We start from the raw sequence: 23,318 nt of genomic DNA, 5'->3' as shown, positions 1-23,318 counted from the left end.
ACCTTTCATGAAGACGCCATATTGAAAAAACTGAAAACATAGACATAGGTATAGGTTACAGAATAGATAAGTAGGTCGTATGTTTTCAGTTTTCAAAACAATTATTTTCTTTACTTTTTGGTCAGGTTGTTTATTTTTTAACCCCCCACCCAAAAAGAGGGGTGTTATAAGTTTGACGTGTGTATCTGTGTATCTGTCTGTGGCATCGTAGCTCCTAAACGAATGAGCCGATTTTAATTTAGTTTTTTTGTTTGAAAGGTGGCTTAATCGAGAGTGTTCTTAGCTATAATCGAAGAAAATCGGTTCAGCCGTTTGAAAGTTATCAGCTCTTTTCTAGTTTTCTTAGAGAGGTTTTTGTGTCGGGGGTTTTTTAAATTTTGATTTACGTAAGTACCACATGTATTTTCTTCATATGGCTATTTAAAATTTAGTAGGTACCTATATGACAGCGCAAAAAAACGAGTAGTTACATACCAAGGTGGGTACATAATAGGTATGTATAATATTATCAGGGTTCATATTGTTTGTATGTAATTGTGAGTTTTTTTTATAATTCCACCATAACATCTATTCTAAATGCCTGAAGAGATTCAATACAGGTAATATGGGCAATACGGGATATTGATGACCGAGGGACGATGGCTATTTTTTAACTAAGCTAACCTAACCTAACCTACCTAGGTAGTAGGTACTACTTAAGTTAGGTAGGCATGTAGGTACTTAACTTAATTTTATTATGCTATAATATCTACTCGTCACTTCATAATTTTAATAGTCGTTACTTGGTCGTTACATCAAATATTGTCATTAGAAACTCTCCAGATAATACCTACTTACCTACTTACTATTTACCTAGTCTCTCTTTTTATTTACGCCTGAGCGTTATATGGCTATATTTTCATGAGCGCAGCGGAGACCAATCCATAATCTATGGGCTATTAATTGTATACCTATATTGTACACTAGCTGATGCCCGCAGCTTCGCCCGCGTGGATTGGTCAGATCCCCTGCAGCAACAGGATTGAGGAGTTGGAATCCAAATTTTTTACGAAACAATGTCGCAAAGTTCCTCCGTCGATTAAAAAGAAATGACGCAAATCGGTTCAGAAATCTCGGAGATTTCGGTGTACTTATGTAGAAAAACACAACTCCTTTTTTGAAAGTCGGTTAAAAAAGTAGCCTATGTTACTCCCTGGTCAATTCTCTACTTGTCTGTGAAAATCCCGTCAAAATCGGTTCAGCCGTTCCAAAGATTAGCCTTTTCAAACAGACAGACAGACAGACAGACAGACAGACAAAAATTTAAAAAACGTGTGATTCAGTTATGGTATCGTTCAAATAACCATATGAGCTTAATATGAGGTAGTTATATCGAAATTACAGACAGACACTTCAATTTTATTTATTAGTAATTAGTATAGTATAGATATAGATAGTATAGATGATTATAACGTCATTAGCAATGACATAATAACTAACATTTACAATACTTACATGTAGTACGGAAACACGAGTATTGTAGGTATATCATGGGGGGCTGAGTTGTTTTATTATGTCAACCAATATTTAGTACTTACAACCACACTTACAACAAAATCGATCAAATAAACTAATTAGGTTAGTTGACAATTATTATAGTACCAACTTACTTACCTGCTACACTTCTTATTTTGCCAAGTCTATAATAATTATTATTGAAAAGAAATCTTGTAAAAGTTACAGGCTAAATAAAAAATAAAAAATAAACTTTGAAAATTCAGACGAAGTCGCGGGCATCAAGTAATAATAATAATTAGCAATTAAAATTATGTAATTACCTACTTAATTCAAAAATTTACAGCTACTAAAAAACCTCGTACCTACTATGCGTTACGATTTTTGCGATTTCCTTGTACATTAATTTAAATTAAGTAGGTACTAGGTACCTACCTACTTGTTACAAAATGAAGAAATTCAGCGAAAAGGCTGTTAGTATCTATTTACCTACGAATAGATAGGTACTAAGGTATTATTTCTTATTATCTGCAAAAAAAAAACTTACCGTATCATTTTTGTTTTTAAAATTATTTATAATTTTCAATTTATTTACAATTTTTCACACAGATGATAAGCTTCAAATTTCACACGGCGGTTGATTATTATCGATTTACCTAAATATAATAAATTATATATCATTGTTGCTAGCCCTATCTGTCCTGGTTCGTACATTCTCAGTACTAGCTCGGTACATTCGTGATGACCACCTTTGCTACAATTCAAATTGTTGTGATTGGTTGAATTGTTCTTGCTGCGACAGTGAATTTTGGCCACTAACGAAGCAATGTTAGCCAGTCAGAGATGATTGCAATCAGTCAACCTGGTTGACGTCCGTATTCTGTTTTCATTACAGAAAACCAAAAATTCTTGTTGCAATTATCAATTTCAGCAAATAGTGTGAGAGAGAGAGAGAGTCGACCAATCAGAGGTCTTAACCATCGTCACACTGTCTGTCAAATTTTGTCAGTAGGTCTACCGAGTAATGAAAACTAATTTTCAGTCAGTCTCGGAAGGTACTGTTATTTAAATTAATGTCAAGTATTCTGTTTTTAACCCCCGACCCAAAAAGAGGGGTGTTGTAAGTTTGACGTGTCTGAGTATCAATTTAATTTTTTTGTTTGAAAGGTGGCTTGATCGAGAGTGTTCTTAGCTATAATCGAAGAAAATCGGTTCAGCCCTTTTTAAAGTTATCAGCTCTTTTCTAGTTTTCTTATAGAGTTTTTTGTGTCGGGGGTTTTTAAATTTTAAGTTATCGATTACACAAAGCTGCATCAATCTTACGATTTCTAGTTAGCTTTAGGTTAAATCGCTGTGTTTTTTGTTTTTAGCTCCTATATTATGAAGGAAGTCATTCATTTATCTGTTCAAAGTTTCAAATCAAGGTGACCTCATAATTAGGCAGTCTGTTAGGTTAGGAAAAAACTTGATCAGCCAGTTTGAAACAAAAATATCCGGATATTTTTTTTGTAAAAAATATTGACTTTATAAAAATGTTATGATATTAATTCATCCATCTTACATTGTTAATATTATTGTCCATATTATAACTGCGAAAGTGATTTAGTTCGTTGGTTTATTGGTTTGTCCTTCAATCACATCGCAATGGAGGAACGGATTGACGTGATTTTTGAATGGGTATAGTTAAAGATCCGGTGAGAGACATAGGCTCCTTTTTAAACCAATGAGCTCCCGCGGGATTTTTAAAAACCGCAATCATGTGGGTATCAATCGCGTCTATGTGTCTATACCCTGATATGTAGGTATTTTTCTCACTAATATTTATTAAAAATAACTAGAACAATTTCCAATAGTAAACAAAAAGCAACAAATGACTTCGTTACTGTACATCTTATTACTTAGCAAGATCGAAAATGAAAGAGAAAAGACCAAAGACAGACAAACTTATAAAAGCAAATGAAAAAGCAAATAATGCAAAATCACAGAATAATAGATTTATTATAATGTCTTTAACCAAATACTAAATGTATTATCTGGAATAAAGTAAAGTAAAATATTCTTTATTATTAGAAATCTAATATATAGAAATATAACAAGCGATAGACGACATATAAGAGGAATTAAAAGTAAAAATAAATAAATAAACACTTCACACAAATGAATAAAATAGTTGCTGTTTCGTAGAATACCATAAGGGTTTATTTAATACTCAAGGAATAAGTGAGTAAGTAAGTACCTACCTAAGATATAATAAGTACTAAGAGATATAAAATGTTAAAAATAGGTAAAATTAGTGTAAATAAATAAATTAAAAAAAAATTAAAAAAATTAAAGTAGTCCTCATGATTTGAGAGGTTTATACAAAGCAAAAAAACTAATGGATACATAGTATACATACGGTTATTTATCTACATAATGACACTAAATTACTAAACTAATTAATACTAACTTAATACTTATAATATAATACTTGGACAGGGAAGTAAAATAACAAACTACATAATACAACTATTGAACCAGTTTCCAGCGAATGCCAAGGTAGCCTTCGTCCTGACAAGGTAAATTGATCCAGCAAAGGCCGTAAAAATAGGCTGAACTTTTTAACAAATCACTTATGCCATTTTTGATAAAGGCTCGGATTGAATATCAGGAAGTGCTGTGTTTCGAAGGTTCGAAGGTCCGTTTTCGATCTATTTTATTTGTCACTCGACCTTATTGACTTTTTGAGTGGGTTGGTTATAATGAATTCAATTATCGCCAAGTTAAGTTTATGGACATTTATTATTATTATTCATCCAGCTAGGTCGAGTGGCAACTTTACCAATTTTGGATCTCTTTAGATATGGAATACTTAGCCATACTGTCTCTTCTTGGTCTTAATCTGCTTTCAAAACCGATGGTAGAGATAAACAATACAATAAATTCTTTATAATTGCATAATGTGTCTAGGTATTTTTTTTTATTCACTATAGGCAAGCGCTTGACCACAATCACACCTGATGGAAAGTGATGATGTGGTCTAAGATGGGACGCGTTTACCTAGAAGGTGCCTATTCACTCTTGATTTAAAGATACCCGGATTGTAATTGGTAGGTGTTTCCTACCAATCACAATCCGGATCACTACGAATCACAATACAGATCGCGGGAGAGTATTCCAAACCTTAGCCATGCGTATGAGGAATGAAGACGCAAAACGTTTCGTGCGTGTAGATGGAATGTCGACGACATAAGGATGGAAACTCGCCCGACGTCTTGCGGTTCGGTGGTAAAATGGTGAAGGGGGGACAAGATCGAAAAGTTCCTGTGCACACTCTCCGAAATATATCCTATAAAACACAGATAAGCCGGCGACCTTACGGCGGAGGTAGGTACATAAGATGTTAAATCTAAAGAACGAGTCCAGCACATGAGCCATGTCGGCGTACTAGGCATAGTTAATTAATCAATCAGCGATATGAGTATCTTCTACTAGTAGGTATATCTATGGTCCCAACCCTTGCAGAATCACTTTAAGTTGAGAATACCGTCTACCGAGCATGTTCAAGTTGCGTAATTTAATCTCTCTGGTGGGATATACTTTGATTTTAATTCGTTCTTTATAAGCGTTTCGAAGGCGTTAAAAGTTGGAAAGTTTTCATGAAAACTATTAACAACTAACAAGTTTACACTGTTGGCGCTGGCCAGGCTCTTTGTGTTAAACAATTTACTTGAAAAGTTACAAGAAGCGCTATTGTTTTAAGTTTTTGCATCCTGAGGGATTCAATTTTAGTTATAATACCGCCTATGCTCTTTTTCGTATTGTTGCTGTTTCTGTATTCGATAAATTGGTAAGTAAATTAAATCTTCAAATCATAGGCATAAGAAGAAAGTCATGATTCATTGACAGCTTTTGACCTTCAGTGGCTCCCTTTACTACCTAGATAAGGAGTAAGGCCGGATTTTTCAAATTCCCACGGAATAGGAACTTTTACATTTCAGGGCAGGGCAGGCTATAGCCAGGTACAGGTTCAAAATACAGAACATATCATTTACTATAGTATAATTTAATTATAGGCACGCCATTCCCATCCTAAACTACCCCTAAACTTACGTTGTAGTGACATGGAGACTGAAGTAGGTATTTTTAATGATAAAGGTAAAGGGATAATTCACTTCCAACAGTTCACGTGCTTTTAGTGCCATTAAAATTCCACTAAATTACGTAATACGGAGGGTTCAGGTATTTCAGAAATTTTCATTATCTTAGCGCCCTTTAATTTTATTATTTTAATAGACCAAACCGACATACACCGAGAAAAATAATATAGTTCATTTCACTCAGGTAAAATTTCTGAAGTTTTTTTAGACCCTTTGTTAATGAGGGTCTACATTAAAAAGAAAACCTACAAGCTAAATCTCAAGTTTCTAGACCCAAAGCGGTTTTAGCTGTAGCTATTACATGAATATAATATTTAATAGTCAGTCCCATCCAGTCGATCTATACATTTGAAATTGGAGACGAGTAGGTATGTATAGTATATAGTTATATAGTTTCTTGCTGGTTCTTCTCGGTAGGAACGGCATTCCAAACCAGTGATAGATTATTTTAACAATTCAAAAGCACTTGTAAAAAGTTTATTTAAATAAAAATCTATTCTATTCTATTCTTTACCTGGCGGCTGACACACACACTCCAGCTAGGTAGATAGGCCGAATTTCGAGAAAGATGTTAGCCACCGAATCCCAATCGGCCGGGTAGCGTTCGAGATGTCTTCTCGTCCAAAATACCTCAGCGCTTGAAGACTTCGAACAGTCCGTGTTCCAGTTATGGCATATGGATCTAAGACATGGTCGCTATCTATGGGCCTCATAAGAAAGCTCGAAGTAAATTAGTGTTTCTGTATAAAATCACACTATCACACTAATATTATAAAGGAGAAAGTTTGTATGTGTGTGTGTGTGTGTGTGTGTATGTTTGTTACTCCTTCACGCAAAAACTACTGGACGGATTTGACTGAAATTTGGAATGGAGATAGATAATATCCTGGATTAGCACATAGGCTACTTTTTATCCCGGAAAATCAAAGAGTTCCCACGGGATTTCGAAAAACCTAAATCCACGCGGGCGAAGTCGCGGGCATCGGCTAGTCAGAAATGAAGAGATCTGTAATAGGAGAAACAAAGTAACCGACGTAGCTTAGCGGGTTACGAAGTTGAACTGGCAATAGGCAAGGCACATAGTTCGAAAAACTGATGGACTTCGAGGTCCCAAGATGCTGAAAGCGGGACCTCGCACCGAAAAATGTGTCATTTGAAAACTATACATGGATAGACGGCATCAAACGAGTCGCAAGGAGCCACTGGAGGCCTATGGAGTCCCTACAAGAGTCATTTCAATTCAATTCAATTCAATTTCATTTATTTGCAGATACAGATACATAAAGTTGTAAATACATAGTAAAATATTGGTCAGCTGTTCCAATCCAAGTCATTATTATTATGCCCAGCTGTGGGCATCTATCGCTTGATGATGATGATGATGATGATGATGTCGGTGAACAGTCAGTTTTGCCTACTAATGCGTAGGCAAAACTGACTGATTTAAGATTTGTAACACCGTTAATTAATATGCTTTATCCTTCAGGAATTTTTTAATTGGCAGTTCCGCGCGTTATAAAAATAAGGGTTTTCGGCGTCATATGAGAACAATTCATCATTTAATTTCAAACTTAAGTTAGATAGATATAAAGTTTAGGTTGCTTTAAATCCACAGCTGTTACCGCAAGACTCAGCCGCACGGTGTTGAAGGTAACTTTCGATTCGTAAGGCAAGTTCAAGGGGAACAAGTCTTTAACCGATACGTTTACAAGGTTTGTTTTGACGTCAACGACTTTCGGACAGGTCAAGTAGAAAGTTCAATATTATGGTCCATAGGAACATAAAATACTCGTAGGTATATAATAAGCGGGTGATTGGAGATTTATAATCATCGAATGTTTATACAATATAATATTATTTACGTTTATTTATAAATTTTCGCTAAATCATGATAGTAATGATGTTGTTGCAAGACCAGCCCGGCTAGCATGGGCAGTAGATAACAATTATATCCCCCGATTATATCCACTGATGTCATAGAAATCAGTGGATATAATCGGGGATATAATTTTCATCTACTGCCCATGCTAGCCGGGCAGATAGGTACCTAACTCATATTCAGTATTTGCCGAGAAATTTTACACCTTGAATTCTTATGGTTATTTATTATAACTATAGGTATAGGTACCTACTTGATGTTGTATAATAATAACATTAGGTATTTCAATTTTTACGCGCAGAAGATAACTTAATGGCTGAAATCGATTGAACCCTCGATAATTACAAAATACTTGAATAAAAATATTGGAATTCAACGAAACCTTAGGTAGGTAAATATATAAAGTTGAATGCAGATTTCAAATAACTGTCACGTAACATACAGACAGACAGACACACTTTCGCATTTATTACACGACTGCCCAAAAAGGAGTGTACCTATTGTTTTCAAAGTGCATGCAAGTAGGGTATGCGTGTTTCTTTATTCCACCATAACTTTTAAATGCCTGTACAGATTTGGATGCACGGGGTTATGGTCAGAATCCTTAATTAACCTAATAATTACAGCCTCGATAGCTCAACGGTTGAGGAGCGGACTGTATTCCGAAAGGTCGGCGGTTCAAACCCCATCGTCGTACCCACTCCTGGCACAAGATTTACGGTTAATTGGAGGGGAAAGGAGAGCATTAGTCATGATTAGCATGGCTAATATTCATTAAAAAAAAAGCTTTGAAAAATTTCATATGGCAGCGCAGTTGTGTTTTTTAAATTTTAAGTTGTAACAATAAGTAGCATTGTAATGGTATAGTACGCGACAGGTTGAGATGGCAATCGAGGTATGAGGCGGGGGGACACCCCGCACAGCCGCAGTGGGTTAGCGCGAGGGCTGTGCGCACTATACTTTGTAGTATGGATTGATTGTGCTAAACTATTTAGAAGTACATAGTAGATACATGTAATTCTGAATCTCCATCCTCGTATTATTTTATTAGCTCTCTAGACGCGTCTGCAGTTCAGCTCCCCACGTTATCAATTGCAAATTATGCAAATTCCCTCCTAACGTAAATTGTTGACTCGGCTTTATCCAGCGAATATACGATTATGCTCACGCCATGTGGAATTTGAAACAGGAATTACTTAAGCTATTGGATCGGTTTTAAACTAAAACACACAACGCATGACGGCAATTGGAATAATATTTTACTTTAGGTACTAATAATTATATATTATATACTAATATCCCAGCAAACTATGGTTAGGACCGATGTGTTAGATGTACTAAACAAATAATGAGTTCGTGACGTGATACCCATGGGAGATATTATGAGGACTTGATTGAAAATCTTGAAAACTGCAATGTGACAACCCTGCAAACAGGTGGAAGTGAACTCGTAACAAGTGTAAATTAAAAATTCATAACACCCCCGAGAAGTGAAGGTTACAGTACTAGAAAACAGCTGATAACTTTCAAACGGCTGAACCGATTTTCTTGGATTATAGCTAAGAACACTCTCGATCAAGCCACCTTTCAAACAAAAAAAACTAAATTAAAATCGGTTCATTAGTTTAGGAGCTACGATGGCACAGACAGATACCCAGATACACAGATACGCGTCAAACTTATAACACCCCTCTTCTTGGGTCGGGGGTTAAAAACCGGATTATTCAGAAGTCCTAAGGGAGTGAAGCCTTTTGTTTAGTTTAATTTAGTATTCGTGTACCTTTACTCCTAATCGTATAATATATTATCTACGTCAGAAGGTGCCTAGATTATATATCTATTGATCTACCAGACATCAGCCTAGCGTGTTCGTTGAATGTTGTCTCATCTCTTAAAACATACTTGGAAAGTTAAACAGTGAGTTAAAATCGACAGTTTTATTGCACTTATACATCATGACTACCAAAGCCTGTTTGTTTATCGAACATCGTTAATCCAACATCCGCATTCGTAAACATAGGTAAACATCGTCTTATAAGATTGGACACTTAAGATTATTCGTTTACCTAGTAAGGAGTTTTCAAACGCTGTATTTTCCAGTAGGGGATTATAATCAACCTTTGACTGTACCTTCAGTCAAAGGCCGTAAGTCGTTTAGCACCTTAATGATCATATTCGCGTAACACAGTTATGTACATGCATTAGGTGTGTGGCATGTTTATAAAAAAATGGTCATAAGGTTTTTGATGCAATAGTTTTGCGGAATTGCTACTCGAATTCTGAAGCCTACCGTACCTTGCATCCCAACATAGACACCAGAACTGTTCCTCGAGCTATTTGTTAGTATAGATCTCTTTGTTACTGATTTGATCACGTAGGATACTTTGAAAATATCCGAAGACGCATAGCAAATTATAATTGTTTGAATGGATTTCTTCGTTTGTATTGTTAGTCCAAGTTGAGAGTTTATATTGGATCGCCTCATTTCAACAGCAAAACCAGCTTAGCCGTGAAAATATTACTTATCTTATTGGTGGATACTCGCATACCTATATCTTTTGGAAAGACACCCTAAGGCATGTTTTGTCTGTGCTTCTATAATAACAGCTCTTCCTTTCTTTGTTTCAGTGATAACGGGCAGTACAGATGGCATCGGAAAAGCTTATGCGAGGGAGGTATGTTGCCCCGATTTAATACTTTACTTATGACCTAGAGACTTCATCATCTTAACCAGCTCGAGGCGTTTGATTCGGTAGATCTGAGATCACTATGCCCGAAGAATGACTAGCACAGGCAAAATTGCACTGTCTCACTACTGATCAGGTTCTGTAGTAAATACGACATTTTGAAAAGTAATTGTATGCTCAGGAATATCACAACCTTCTTTATTCTTCACAGCAGCAAGAAACCTCAAGTGTTGGCACACTTATAGGGCTCACAAACAATCAATTCCCACGTAACTATTTGCTGAACGTTTCTGATACAATGCCTCAAAGTATAGGACGCCTTTATTATATCCATATTTATCCATATCCATAGCTTGCTTCCTAATTACCACGTATAACTTAAATAGATAGATAGATAGATAGAAAACTTTATTGCACACAAAAACACATGTAAAGGAACACAACACAGAAAGAAAAAAACAATTGTGAGCAATCTCTTCCAGACAACCTTTGCTGAAATTAGAAGCTATACTAGCTGAATAGGTATTTGAAGAAAAAATCAATAAGCATCGCAAGGAAGCGGGTTAAAAGTTAAAACCTAAACTTCATCTTTCTATCAGTATTATTGTTGTCGAAACTTTATTTGATCCAAAAGAAAATGACCAACAGCAGATAAGTATATGATATTTCACTCACAATATTCTGAATGCAAATTTTGTATGGGGAAAATGCATTTCACTCATGCTATATTACCATTTTAAGCAGCAGTTCGAGCTGAAGACGTCTCGAAGCTCAAAGCCACCCACAGTAAATCCAGAGCACGATTCCAAGGAATGGAAACTAGAAATATACTCGATAAAATATAAACCTTTTGCTTTATTCAATAAAATATGAAAATTTTACTTGAGTCCTTTCCAAGTTTTCTTCCTTTAACGGTTGAAACTTTCTAGAAAAGATTTCCATAAAGCAAAATATGGATATGGTTCATATATTTTGCGTGTATCTATATACATAGTCAAGGTCAAATGTTAGCGTCGATCCGATTGCGTCGGTCATCGGGTTATAGCATCATTTAAACCTACGAGTACGTAGGTGTGTCCGTCTGTCAGCTAGCTTTTCACGGTCCATCCATTTAACTATTTTCACGATACAGTAATAGCTTGCTTCCCAGGGACGGATATAGGCTACATTTTTTCCCTGGAAAATCAAAGAGTTCCCACGGAATTTGAAAACTTAAAATACATAATGAAGTCGCGGGATTTATGTATTTGGTGTAGCTTGCTTCCTGTAGACGGACATGGGCTACTTTTTATCCCAGAAATAAAAGAGTTTTAATGGTTCTAACGTGATTTTTAACCCCCGACCCAAAAAGAGGGGTGTTATAAGTTTGACGTGTGTATCTGTGTGTCTGTGTATCTGTCTGTGGCATCGTAGCGCCTAAACGAATGAACCGATTTTAATTTAATTTTTTTTGTTTGAAAGGTGGCTTGATCGAGAGTGTTCTTAGCTATAATCCAAGAAAATCGGTTCAGCCGTTTGAAAGTTATCAGCTCTTTTCTAGTTACTGTAACATTCACTTGTCGGGGGTGTTATAAATTTTTAATTTACACTTGTTATAAACCTTAATCTATACGGACAAATCGCGGGGATAATTTAGTAAAAAATAAAACTTATGTATTGATTTCTTTATATTGCAAACAACCTTGTTCATGATGTCCTTTTTATATTTTTATTATTACTTTTCAATGGCAAAACACTTATGGCTACATCTTAAGCCTACCTACCCATTTCAAGTAGGTACCTAGTTAAAATGTGATAGTGAGTAAAGTGCCAGTTAAAATCCGGATTTAAATCAAGAGATATTTTTTTATACATTGAATGATTGCCTTGCGCTTGACTTCAATATCACCTGATTGCAATTTTATGATGTATTCATAAAAGAAACAAACTAAATAAGAATTGATAGGGTATTGTAAATTATACAGCCTTGCCTGTCTACTGGACTTCTAGCCAGTTTTGTATACTTACCTAATACATACAATACATATAATATTACTGATAGTCTGTCTATTTGAATAAAGTAGTTAGAATATTTTGAAAATTGTTTGTTTTGTTACAGTTGGCTTCTCGGGGCTGTGATATCGTTCTAGTCAGTCGATCAATAGACAAATTAAAATCTACTGCTGCTGAAATTGGTTAGTATCAATATTAATATTAATTACCTATTAATAACTAATTACTTGTTAATACATAATTAATTAATTAACAATTACAATTAGTGTGATCATGGTTTGTCATTATTAATTTCGATTCATTTGAGATTATTATTATAATAATACGGTCTACCTAAAAAAATATGTTTAAGTATTTACTTAGAAAATAATTTCGAGATAATTACATTACACATGCAAAAGCATATTACACAATCGAAGATTATGTAAATGATAAAAAAGCATGGATTTGACTCGCTCCAGCAATGCGCGGGTCTGCAATTGCTTGTATAGTATAGAATATTATTTAAATTGAACAATTGAAAAGAGCAACCGCCGAGTTTCTTGCTGGTTCTTCTCGGTAGGAACAGCATTCCGAACCAGTGGTAAATTATTTGACGATTCAAAAGCACTTGTAAAAGTTTACTTGAATAAAAATCTATTCTATTCTATTCTATTCTATTAAAATGTTCATACTTTTGGTAAGAGCTGTAATTAGGGCTGCCCTACTTTTGCTACCCCTAGCACAATCTTTTCCTTTAGTCGGAGGGTGATTAATTATACCCAATCGATTTAAACTTGATAAGTTTTTAAAACTATTTCCTCTTACGGATAAGCGAAATAATTCTCGTATCAGGATTGCATTTGAACATTATTTTCCCCCAGAGAGCGAGTTCAAAGTGAACACGAAGATAGTTCAAGCGGACTTTTGTGAAGGCGAAAGCGTTTACGACAAGATCTCGAAGGAGATAGCCGATATCGAAATTGGCACTCTAGTCAACAATGTCGGTGTTTCCTACACCTATCCGGAGTACTTCCTTGAAATACCCGATTGGTGAGTTTCACATTCATTTTTAACCGACTTCCAAAAAAGGAGGAGGTTCTCAATTCGTCGGGATCTTTTTTTTTTTTTTTTTTTATTTTTTATTTTTTTTTTATATTTTTTATGTATGTTCCCCGATTACTCAAAGACCCCTGGACCGATTTGGAAATTTTTTTTTTTGTTTGAAAGGATATACTGTGCAGGTGGTCCCATATAAATTTGGTGAAGATCTGATGAATATCTTCGGAGATGGAGAACAGAACTCCTCAATGGATAAGAGCAAATTGCTCGCGATCACTGTAATAGCTTAGTAAACAGTAGGGTTTTAACTGGGCATAGCATATTATAGTACAGTGGGGCCACAAAAAATTGTGAAATAAAAAATTTTCAAAAAAAAAAAAAAACCGACTTCAAAAACCAAAAACACTAAAAAGTAGAAAATAATTTTTGTTTAGCTACACATGTAATGTACCTAGGTATGAAGTCGGGCGAGCTTCACTCTTGGATTTCTAATTTTGTTTTAATATGCTCGCTCGACTTCATACCTAGGCACATTACATGTGTAGCTAAACAAAAATTATTTTCTACTTTTTAGTGTTTTTGGTTTTTTTCTATTATAATACAATAATACCATGCGGTGATAAACTAGTGGTTAAGACTTGGCCCCCTATTCACCGAATACCACGGGTTCGGACCCCAGACCGGCGGATCAAGTCTGACCTCAGGAGATAACCAATATCGAAATTGGATTATCTCGGGCGTATCTAGAGATATTAATTTTGTGTATGTGGATTCGTATGTGGTTTACATAATTTACATTAAGTAATTGGCGACTAGATTTTTCCCTCGATTTCGTCTGTATGGATTTTGGAAAGTCATTCCTTAGTGGGGCATAAGCTAAAGTTTCTAGAGCCAGCAATTTTAGCTGCTTGTTGATTTATATCGGTCAGGCAGGTTATCCTTTTATATTATTGGTTATAAGGCTAATATTGATAATAATTAATGTAATTTAAATATGTACCTACCTACCTACAAATTGATTGTGTTGTTTTCAATCAACTTTAATATGGCTTAATGCTTATGCAAAAATGATAAATGACTTTTAAATAGCTTTATTTATGTAATAAAGCCTAATTATTTATTAAGATAACTTCAGCATGGAATAGGTATATCATCAGCCTTCTTCATATATTTTGTAAATTTCAATCGGAGGAAGCATACCTACTATCGATGTCGATATAGATCCTCAAAACAATTTTCTTTGGAGTTTTTGCTCTGTCTGTCTGTCTGCGAAATTTGATAGAGTATAGTAGAGTTAATACCCCGGGTTAACATATAGGGTAGTTTTTATCCCGATAAAAAATAATTAAATATAAACGCAGTAAACCGCACCTATCAAGCGGTTTCCGGAACGAGCAGGTGGCACTATGTTGTTGCAGTTTTCAGAAATTGTGCCGCTATTGAAATATTATTCCAACTGGAAAAATAAACGACTCCGTAGGTACGTACCTATTCGTATATTGAGCGCTAATAAAATACTTAAAATGAATTAGAGGGTTAAAATATTGATGGAAAAAAATTGTTTGATCCATTTGTGAATAAACTGAACCGAATTTGATAAATCTAGTTTTTACCTCTTTAGATAGATATGTTGAGGGGAGATTTCAATTGAATAGGTAGGTATTTCCTAACTATAACTCATGGTCATTCCTAGCAATACAATTATACTATGGTGATTATGGTTAAATTTACATTAGGATTACCTAATTGTAATAATTAACACTACATTAATCCATAACTATAACGCTTTATCCAATCAAAACTTTGTTATAATGTAGGTACTAATATTGTTATTGATCCTGCCATTATCCTAATGGACTCGCCCAATATTACTTAATGCTGTTAAACTGCCTATATAATACATTAAAATTATGTAATTACCCTCACCTTATCATAATTACAACCCTTTAGGAGAGAATACCCGTGTTCTTTAGTAAAGGGACGATGGGTTGTGATGATGGTGATGATAATTCTCTAATCTATAGATGCACTAACTGATGCCCGCGACTTTATTCCCGTGGATAAAGGTTTTTTTAAATCCGATGGGAATTCATTGATTTTCCGGGATAAAAGTAGCATATGTGTTAATCCACGATAAAATCTATCTCCATTCCACAGCCAAATCGGTCGAGTAGTATTTGCGTGAAAGGGTGACAAACATCCATACATACAAACTTTCGCTTTTTATAATATTATACTTACGGCCGAAATTAATCAATCTATCTGTAATCTGTCGGTAAGTTACTTAGCAATGTTGTTATTCGTCAAAAGTCTTTTTGACAAAAAACAGCGTTGCTAATTAATTTATTGACAAGTTATCTTTAACTTGTCAATAGATTGAGCATTAATTTTGGCCGTTAGTAGCGTAAGTAATACTAACTGACTGATCTATCAACGCACAACCTAAACGCTGGGATTATAAACTAGAAATTTTAACAATAGGTTGGAAATTCCGCCCGTAAGTGGTTAGGTGATAAAAGTTGTATTCACGAAAATAGGTATTTGAGTGGCGCACGAAATGGAGGTGGTTCACCTGATTATTTATATGTAAAAGATATTTTTATCTGTCTGCCTATCTGTTCGTAACCTATAATCACACTTAATATTATAAAGGCGAAAGTTTGTATGTGTGTGTATGTGTGTGTGTATGTTTGTTACTCCTTCACGCAAAAACTACTAGACGGATTTGGCTGAAATTTAGAATGGAGATAGATTATACCCTGGATTAGCACATAGGCTACTTTTTATCCCGGAAAATCAAAAAGTTCCCACGGGATTTTTAAAAAACTTTCATCCACGCGAACGAAGTCGCGAGCATCAGCTAGTAGGTATATAGATATGTTTGCGCATAAAGTCTGATATTCGATTCGAGCGGTATTTCCTAAGTGAGTTTTCGGACTAATGGCTTCGAGGTTCGACACAACTGATTTCAAACTTAATTTTTCATTGGCAGGGATCAGTCAATCAACAACATGGTCAAAGCCAATGTGGTGTCAACAACTCGTATGACGGGTCTGGTGTTACCAGGGATGGTGCAGCGAGGAAAAGGGGTGGTGATCAACATTGGATCTGGTGCTTCCATCATACCCAGCCCTCTGCTTACTGTATATGCTGCTACCAAGGTAATTATGATCTTATAGAAAAAAATAAAGGCTTTGGAATTGACAGAAACGTTGGCACTTGCTTTAAGAGGGCTCTCTCCGTCACTCGTTTCATACAATCGTAGTTCCAATTTCATTTGAATATTAAGCAGCCAAAGTCCATGAAATTTTGCAGACATATTCTAGAAACTAATATCTATGCCTGTGGTTTTCCAGATTTCTGTTAAAATATTCGGTTTCAAAGCTACGCGGTCTTAAAAATTTTCATACAAATCTTTGAGCCCCTGTAATTTTAAAACTACATATTTTTAGAAAAATCTAAAACACCACAGACACAGATATTAGTTTCTAGAATATGTCTGCAAAATTTCATGGACATTGGTTGCTTAATATTCAAATGAAAACTACGATTGTATGACACGAGTGACGGAGAGAGCCTTGTTAACGGTGAAGGAAAACATGCATGTCTGAGAGTTCTAATGTTCTCAGAAGTGTGTGAAGTCTGGCAATCCGCACTTGGCCAGTAGACTATGGCCAAACCCCTTTTTTATTTTATATATAAGATGATGATAATGATGGTGTGGCAAACAAAGGTAGTAAATCTGGTATAAGTAGTTATTCGATCTCATGGAGCCCTTTTATCTATACCTAGTTGTAGTGGTGAATTAGTATAAGAGTATTTAGAAGTAAGTCAGATGGCCACCTCTGCCAATTTATCGTCGCCCGCTACATATAATGACACGCCTACTGGCACTGCCACGCTGACATCACTCGATTCTTATCACGCGAGCGAGAAGCACTAGTGTTGCTTACTGTCCTTGCCCCGCTCGATTGACTTCGCTCAGACCTCAGCCCTATCGTTATTTACACACACACATATTGAGTGCGGACAGGCCAGTGTCCCGGTAGTAGTAATAGGTAAACAAACCAGTTCGCTTGTATGGAGTGACAAAGGTGTGCCAAAATCACCAACCATGTAATCATCATATCATGAAGCAGCGCTTTAAGATAAAACTATGAATATGAAAATTTAGTTTTCTAATCTTATTCCTTTAGGGAAACTTACTATAAAGACAGATATTTTACCTTAAATTTTCTTTGCAGGCTTTCGTCGACAAATTCACTGAAGGCCTGGATATGGAGTACAGCAAGAAGGGCATAATTGTACAATGTGTTTTACCAGGCTTTGTCTGCTCCAAATTATCTGGTCTACACCGTAGTTCGCTAATAGCACCCACCGCGCAATCTTTCGTCAAATCTGCTATCAGTCTTGTTGGCACCACCTCAAAAACCGCTGGATATTTTCCTCATGCTCTGTTCTTCTTTGGAATCAACTCTTTCTATGCCATAGCTAATAGATTTAGCGTATGGCTGGTCACCAGGTCTATGGAGAATACACGCAGGAAGGCTTTGAGAAAGTACAAAAAACAATAATTTTTACTAGATATTATTGGTAGTGATTCTGATGGCAATGAAATTTTAGAAAACTTACATCTTTTTCTTATTATAATAAGAAAAGGACAGACAAAAATTTTAATTTGAAACTGTCAAATCTCGTGACTTTAGGTGAGAGTCTTGCACAGTCATAGTGTTTTAAGTTAGATTAAAATTTAAAGTGTTTAATAATTTTAAATCGATTTTCCGTTCTTTTTATGCAATTCTAAAAAGAAAAGGATGCAAATACTCCATTAATTTGGTGAAAGCCATCAGAATCAACGCCATTGTAGTTTAATTGGGCATTACCAATTAGAAAAAACTAATACTTACTAAAATGATAATAATATGTACATGTTTATATTTTCACCCACTTCCTTTTGCATGTTGTTTTTACCAAAGATGTAAATATTTCGTTTTAAAAATGTTTAGTTTAATGGGCACTATTATTCAAAGCGGGTGAATTGATTGGATTTATAAATTGCTTCCTCGAAGTTATAATCGTTTACATCTCTTTATTTTATTTTTATGGCTTTTAAGAAAATGGGAAGGTAGGTAAGTCATTTACGGGCTTATGTTTATTTTGCATAAGCACATTAAGCCACCCGGTACCTTTATTTTGTAGGAATGATGAAAAGAAGTAAATAAAAAATGTGAAATACGAGGAACTACCAAAAGACAGTTTTATGGCTTAGGCAATTCTACTTAATTAAGTTATTGAAAAGTTCACACTGTATTCACGGGAAATGTCTAGAAAAGTAATTTTTAACCCCCGACCCAAAAAGAGGGGTGTTATAAGTTTGACGTGTGTATCTGTGTGTCTGTGTATCTGACTGTGGTATCGTAGCTCCTAAACCAATGAACCGATTTTTATTTAGTTTTTTAACTGTTTGAAAGGTATCGAGAGTGTTCTTAGCTATAATCCAAGAAAATAGGTTCAGCCGTTTGAAAGTTATCAGCTCTTTTCTAGTTACTGTAACCTTCACTTGTCGGGGGTGTAATAAATTTTTAATTTATACTTGTTAATTATCAAAAGGTCAGCCTCTATTTTATACAATGAAATATAACTTATAATACTTAACTCAATAATCCAGTTTCAAGTATAATATCATAAATAAGAATAAAATGAACTGCTGCTATGCCAAAGCTTTTAACACAGCTTACCTACTCTCCAATTTAATGCTATTTAAACAAAACCGTTCAGGCGAATAAATTAATCGAAATAAGTTTGAATGCGGTATTAAATTTAATAATTTCACTTGCGTTAATATTATACGGGCTATAAACGAAGGTTTAAATGGACACTAACCGCAATAACAATGTGCGACGAAATTGCATAACAGGAGTCGTACATGTTTTGTTTATACGGCATTCATAGCGCACTTTCTTTTATAGGTCTACCAACGTTCAATAGTTAAATAACTATAGTTAAAGAATTCATAGAAAACAACTATAGTGAGTTGTGCAAAGGACTCTATGCCCTAGCAATCCCTTGTATCAATAAGAAGTAGCGTAAGAATTGGCCTTAATAATAACAATAGTAAATGGCAGAAGCCATGGGTCTTTAAAAAAACCTTATAAAAATAATAATTAAAATTCGGTAGCTAGGTACCTATACCTACTTATATTAGTATTTCTTAATTATCTTTTTGTTAACAGGGCTCTCTCCGTCACTTACTCCATACAATCGTAGCCCCAATTTCATTTGAATATTAAGCAACCAAAGTCCATGAAATTTTGCAGACATATTCTAGAAACTAATATCTGTGCCTGTGGTGTTTTAGATTTTTCTAAAAATATGTAGTTTTAAATTTACAGGGGCTCAAAGATTTGTATATGAATTCTCAAGACCGCGTAACTTTGAAACCGAATATTTTAACGGAAATCTGGAAAACCACAGGCATAAATATTAGTTCCTGGAACGTTTCTATAAAATTCCATTGAGTATGATTGGTTAGTATTCCAATGAGAGACGAACTACGTTTGTATGGAGCGAGTGACGGAGGACCCCTCTTAAAGTTTTGTACAAAAACTTCTGAAGGCCCGTTGGGTACGTTCCGTTACGCATTGCGTGTGTTAATAGACGAGGAAGCGGTTTCATAATAACATAAAATTAATTAATTAAATGGGAAGATAAATAAAGATTACTAACTAAAAATTTGCATTGCCATTTTATTTTTCAAGTAGGTAAGTATAGGTTTTCCGCTTGATTGCAATCATACTTATTAACTTTTGAAGGTAACCTAGACCTGCCAATATTGTAGATGACAGGGAAAACGGAAGCCGGCAGAGCATTCCATATCCTAGCGGTGCGTATAAGAAACAGAGAGCAAATTGCTTTATACCTACATATACTTAGGTCTGCACCTGTACATAGTCGAAATTCCACGGACTTGTAGGTACAAAGCTTCCTCGTTTCTAAGACGCACTGCTAGAATATGGAATGCCCTCCGGCTTCCGTTTTTCTCGCTAGCTATAATATTGGTACCTTCAAAAGAAGAGTGAAAAAGCACCTTTCAAGCAGGTGTGCTCTAACTTAGGATGCATCATTTCCTGTTTGGTGTTATTGCAGCCAAGCGCAAGCCCATATATCTATAGTTAAAAAAACCTACATATTTAGTCGAAACGAAATGTAGACCTTTACGATGCCCCATGGTCAGGACGAAACTAGGTCGAATAGTGCTAGTCCTACTGCTATGTAAATTACGCATTTAATTCACTAGAATTCGTTTGTTACCAGGGCTCTCTCCGTCACTCGTTTCATACAATCGTAGTTCCAATTTCATTTGAATATTAAGCAACCAAAGTCCATGAAATTTTGCGGACATATTCTAGAAACTAATATCTATGTCTGCGGTTTTCCAGATTTCTGTTAAAATATTTGGTTTCAAAGTTACGCGGTCACACAAGACACAGATATTAGTTTCTAGAATATGTCTGCAAAATTTCATGGACTTTGGTTGCTTAATATTTAAATAAAATTGGAACTACGATTGTATGAAACGACTGACGGAGAGAGCCCTGTTAAGATTAATTAATACTTTATGCCTACTTGCCATTAGAAATAAGGTGATGCTTGTTTTATTTATGGAGGGGACTGTTTTTTGTAATTAAATTGATTTAAAAATGATATTTGCGTTTTATTAACCTTGTTATGGTGAGGGTTTACATTTTACAAAATAACAAATTAATATTATGTTTTATTCTGTTCTTTTTAACAATAAAATATAATATTGAACCTAAAGATGTACTTACTTAATGTTATTTTTTCTGCGTCTAATCTAAGCTTAAAAGTACTTCCTTTCATACTAATATTATAATAAAAGTGTGTATAGAGCCCTTTCATATTATGATACCCCACTTGGTAGGTATATATAAATATAGTTATCTTACTTTGAAAATTGAAACATGATGTAACCACAAATTCACGGTTTCCAGATTTATTCCTTTACTTGTGCTAGACCTACCTACCTGCCTGATTTCATGATTCTAGGTCAATAGGAAGCACCCTATAGGTTTTTTGGCAGACACGAATGACGGACGGACGGACAGACAGACAGACAGACAGACAGACATCAAAGTGATCCTATAAAGGTTCCGTTTTTCCTTTTGAGGTACGGAACCCTAAAAACCGACACATTCTTAAAAATGAATGTATTATTAAACATTTAATTCAAACTGTAACTCAGTTAGGCATGAAATTATACAATTAATAATACCTAAATATTTATTTATTCGAGACTTGGAAAAACTTAATGACTATGTAAAATTGTGGTTAGCAATTCCTATAACATTTAAATCAGAACAAGTTTTTTAGAGATCCGTATCAAATAATACAAAAAGACCTTTAATTTTTTTTATATTAAAATGTCCTGCTATTAGATTCCTTATAAAACTAAAACTAAGGATCAACATAGCTTTCATAGCAGCATGATGCATTAAAACTTTCAACCAAGGAATCTTGTGAAACAAATTTTGTTATTCTTTAACGCAACATCATCTACGCTTTCATTTAGTATAAAAAATCCATAGGAACTCAGGATTTTCCAGGATTAATTAGCTACCTTGTCCATCTCCAGGATGCGAGCAATGTTGTGCCTCATCAAAGTTTAGCGGTTGAACCTGATGAAAAGATAACAGACAGCTTGCATGTAATATTACTTAGTACGGATTTGTATTGTTTCATTCAAGTTTTGAGCCAACTATTTGCCTTTTTATTTACTTGTGCCAAAATAAAATACTTAACATTGAAAAAAAAGTTGTGAAAAACTTAAAACTATGAAATAACAGTTTGTAAGAATTAAAATTTAGTATTTGTAAATTAAAACTATTAACATTAGTTTACTTTTTACATCTATCGTATCGATACTCCGAGCACTCTGTTCTTGAAGTTTTAATCCCAAAATCGCCCAACGCAAGGATCAAAACCTATAGGGTGCTTACTTCCGTTGACCTACAGTCATGATGTTTGGCGGGTAGTAATGTCACAAGTACCTAAAGGGAAAAATCTGAAAACTATCAATTTGTGGTTGCATCACAGAAAAGTGTTATTTATTTTACGATGGTACAGAACCCTTCGTATGCGAGTCCGACTCACACTTAACCGTTTTTTATGACGTACATTCTACGAGAATAATTATAATACCTACTTTATAACAAACAACAGGTAGGTATCTGTGGCACATTAAAAAATACCTCCGATTAGTGACGTCATTATATATTAAGTTTCCAGTCCAAGTTTAATATAAAAAGGTGAATTCTATGAATATTGAATTATTATTGAGGACTTTGGGTTTTTTAATAATATTATGTAGGTAGATATAAGTAATATGTCTATGTTAGTAGTAAACTATAATATTATGTACATTTAGATTAATTAGATAATAGAACTGACATGTGCATAATATGTACAAAAGGCCTATTTACTAAATAAAGGAGAAAAAGACTATTGTACATAGTTTTTTTTCTCCTTTATTAACATTAATATTTAACATTTACATAATATTTAATTATAAAGGATAAAAAATGATAAATTGTATATAATAAAAATATTAACAGCTGTACCTAGCTAGTACTAGGTTTCAGAAATAATTGGTATGGTGATGACTTATTTAAGAAAAAAATTCAAAATTTAAAAAACCCCGGACACAAAAACCTTTATAAGAAAACTAGAAAAGAGCTGATAACTTTCAAACGGCTGAACCGATTTTCTTCGATTACAGCTAAGGACACTCTCGATCAAGCCACCTTTCAAACAAAAAAAACTAAATTGAAATCGGTTCATTCGTTTAAGAGCTACGATGCCACAGACAGATACTCAGATACACACGTCAAACTTATAACACCCCTCTTTTTGGGTCGGGGGTTAATTATTTTAAATTTCATTTGTAATTAGGTAACTTACATTTATTTCGTTTATATTTTTTACAGGAAACAAAAAATGGATGCTTGACCGTCGAGCTTCGATCAGGATTCGCTTAGTTGGTTTTTGTATCAAGAATTTCGGAAATTA

At 34.6% G+C, this 23,318-nt stretch overlaps 1 protein-coding gene and 1 long non-coding RNA gene across 4 annotated transcripts in view; one reads left to right on the top strand and one right to left on the bottom strand.

The window, feature by feature from the left end:
- LOC123870777 overlaps positions 1–4,921 on the bottom strand; it is an 18,341-nt gene extending 13,420 nt beyond the window's left edge. The window contains exons 1-2 of the long non-coding RNA XR_006797151.1: positions 4,869–4,921; positions 178–185 (exon numbers count right to left, since the gene is read on the bottom strand). This is a non-coding gene — a long non-coding RNA (uncharacterized LOC123870777). The remainder of the gene's footprint in view (positions 1–177; positions 186–4,868) is intronic.
- LOC123870776 (very-long-chain 3-oxoacyl-CoA reductase-B) overlaps positions 1–23,318 on the top strand; it is a 26,587-nt gene extending 3,269 nt beyond the window's left edge. For 2 of the 3 annotated variants that reach the window (XM_045914186.1, XM_045914185.1), the window contains exons 2-7: positions 10,141–10,187; positions 12,298–12,373; positions 13,055–13,223; positions 16,225–16,393; positions 17,477–17,790; positions 23,237–23,318. In XM_045914186.1, the coding sequence (XP_045770142.1) occupies positions 10,141–10,187; positions 12,298–12,373; positions 13,055–13,223; positions 16,225–16,393; positions 17,477–17,790; positions 23,237–23,258 (797 nt within the window). In that variant the 3' untranslated portion in view covers positions 23,259–23,318. Of the gene's footprint in view, positions 1–10,140; positions 10,188–12,297; positions 12,374–13,054; positions 13,224–16,224; positions 16,394–17,476; positions 18,585–23,236 lie in introns of those variants that run through there. The other variant, XM_045914187.1, reaches the window with a different exon arrangement.

This window comes from Maniola jurtina, chromosome 13, assembly GCF_905333055.1.
Source record: "Maniola jurtina chromosome 13, ilManJurt1.1, whole genome shotgun sequence".
NCBI classification, from domain to species: domain Eukaryota; kingdom Metazoa; phylum Arthropoda; class Insecta; order Lepidoptera; family Nymphalidae; genus Maniola; species Maniola jurtina.
This window is presented reverse-complemented; position numbering and strand designations above follow the sequence as displayed.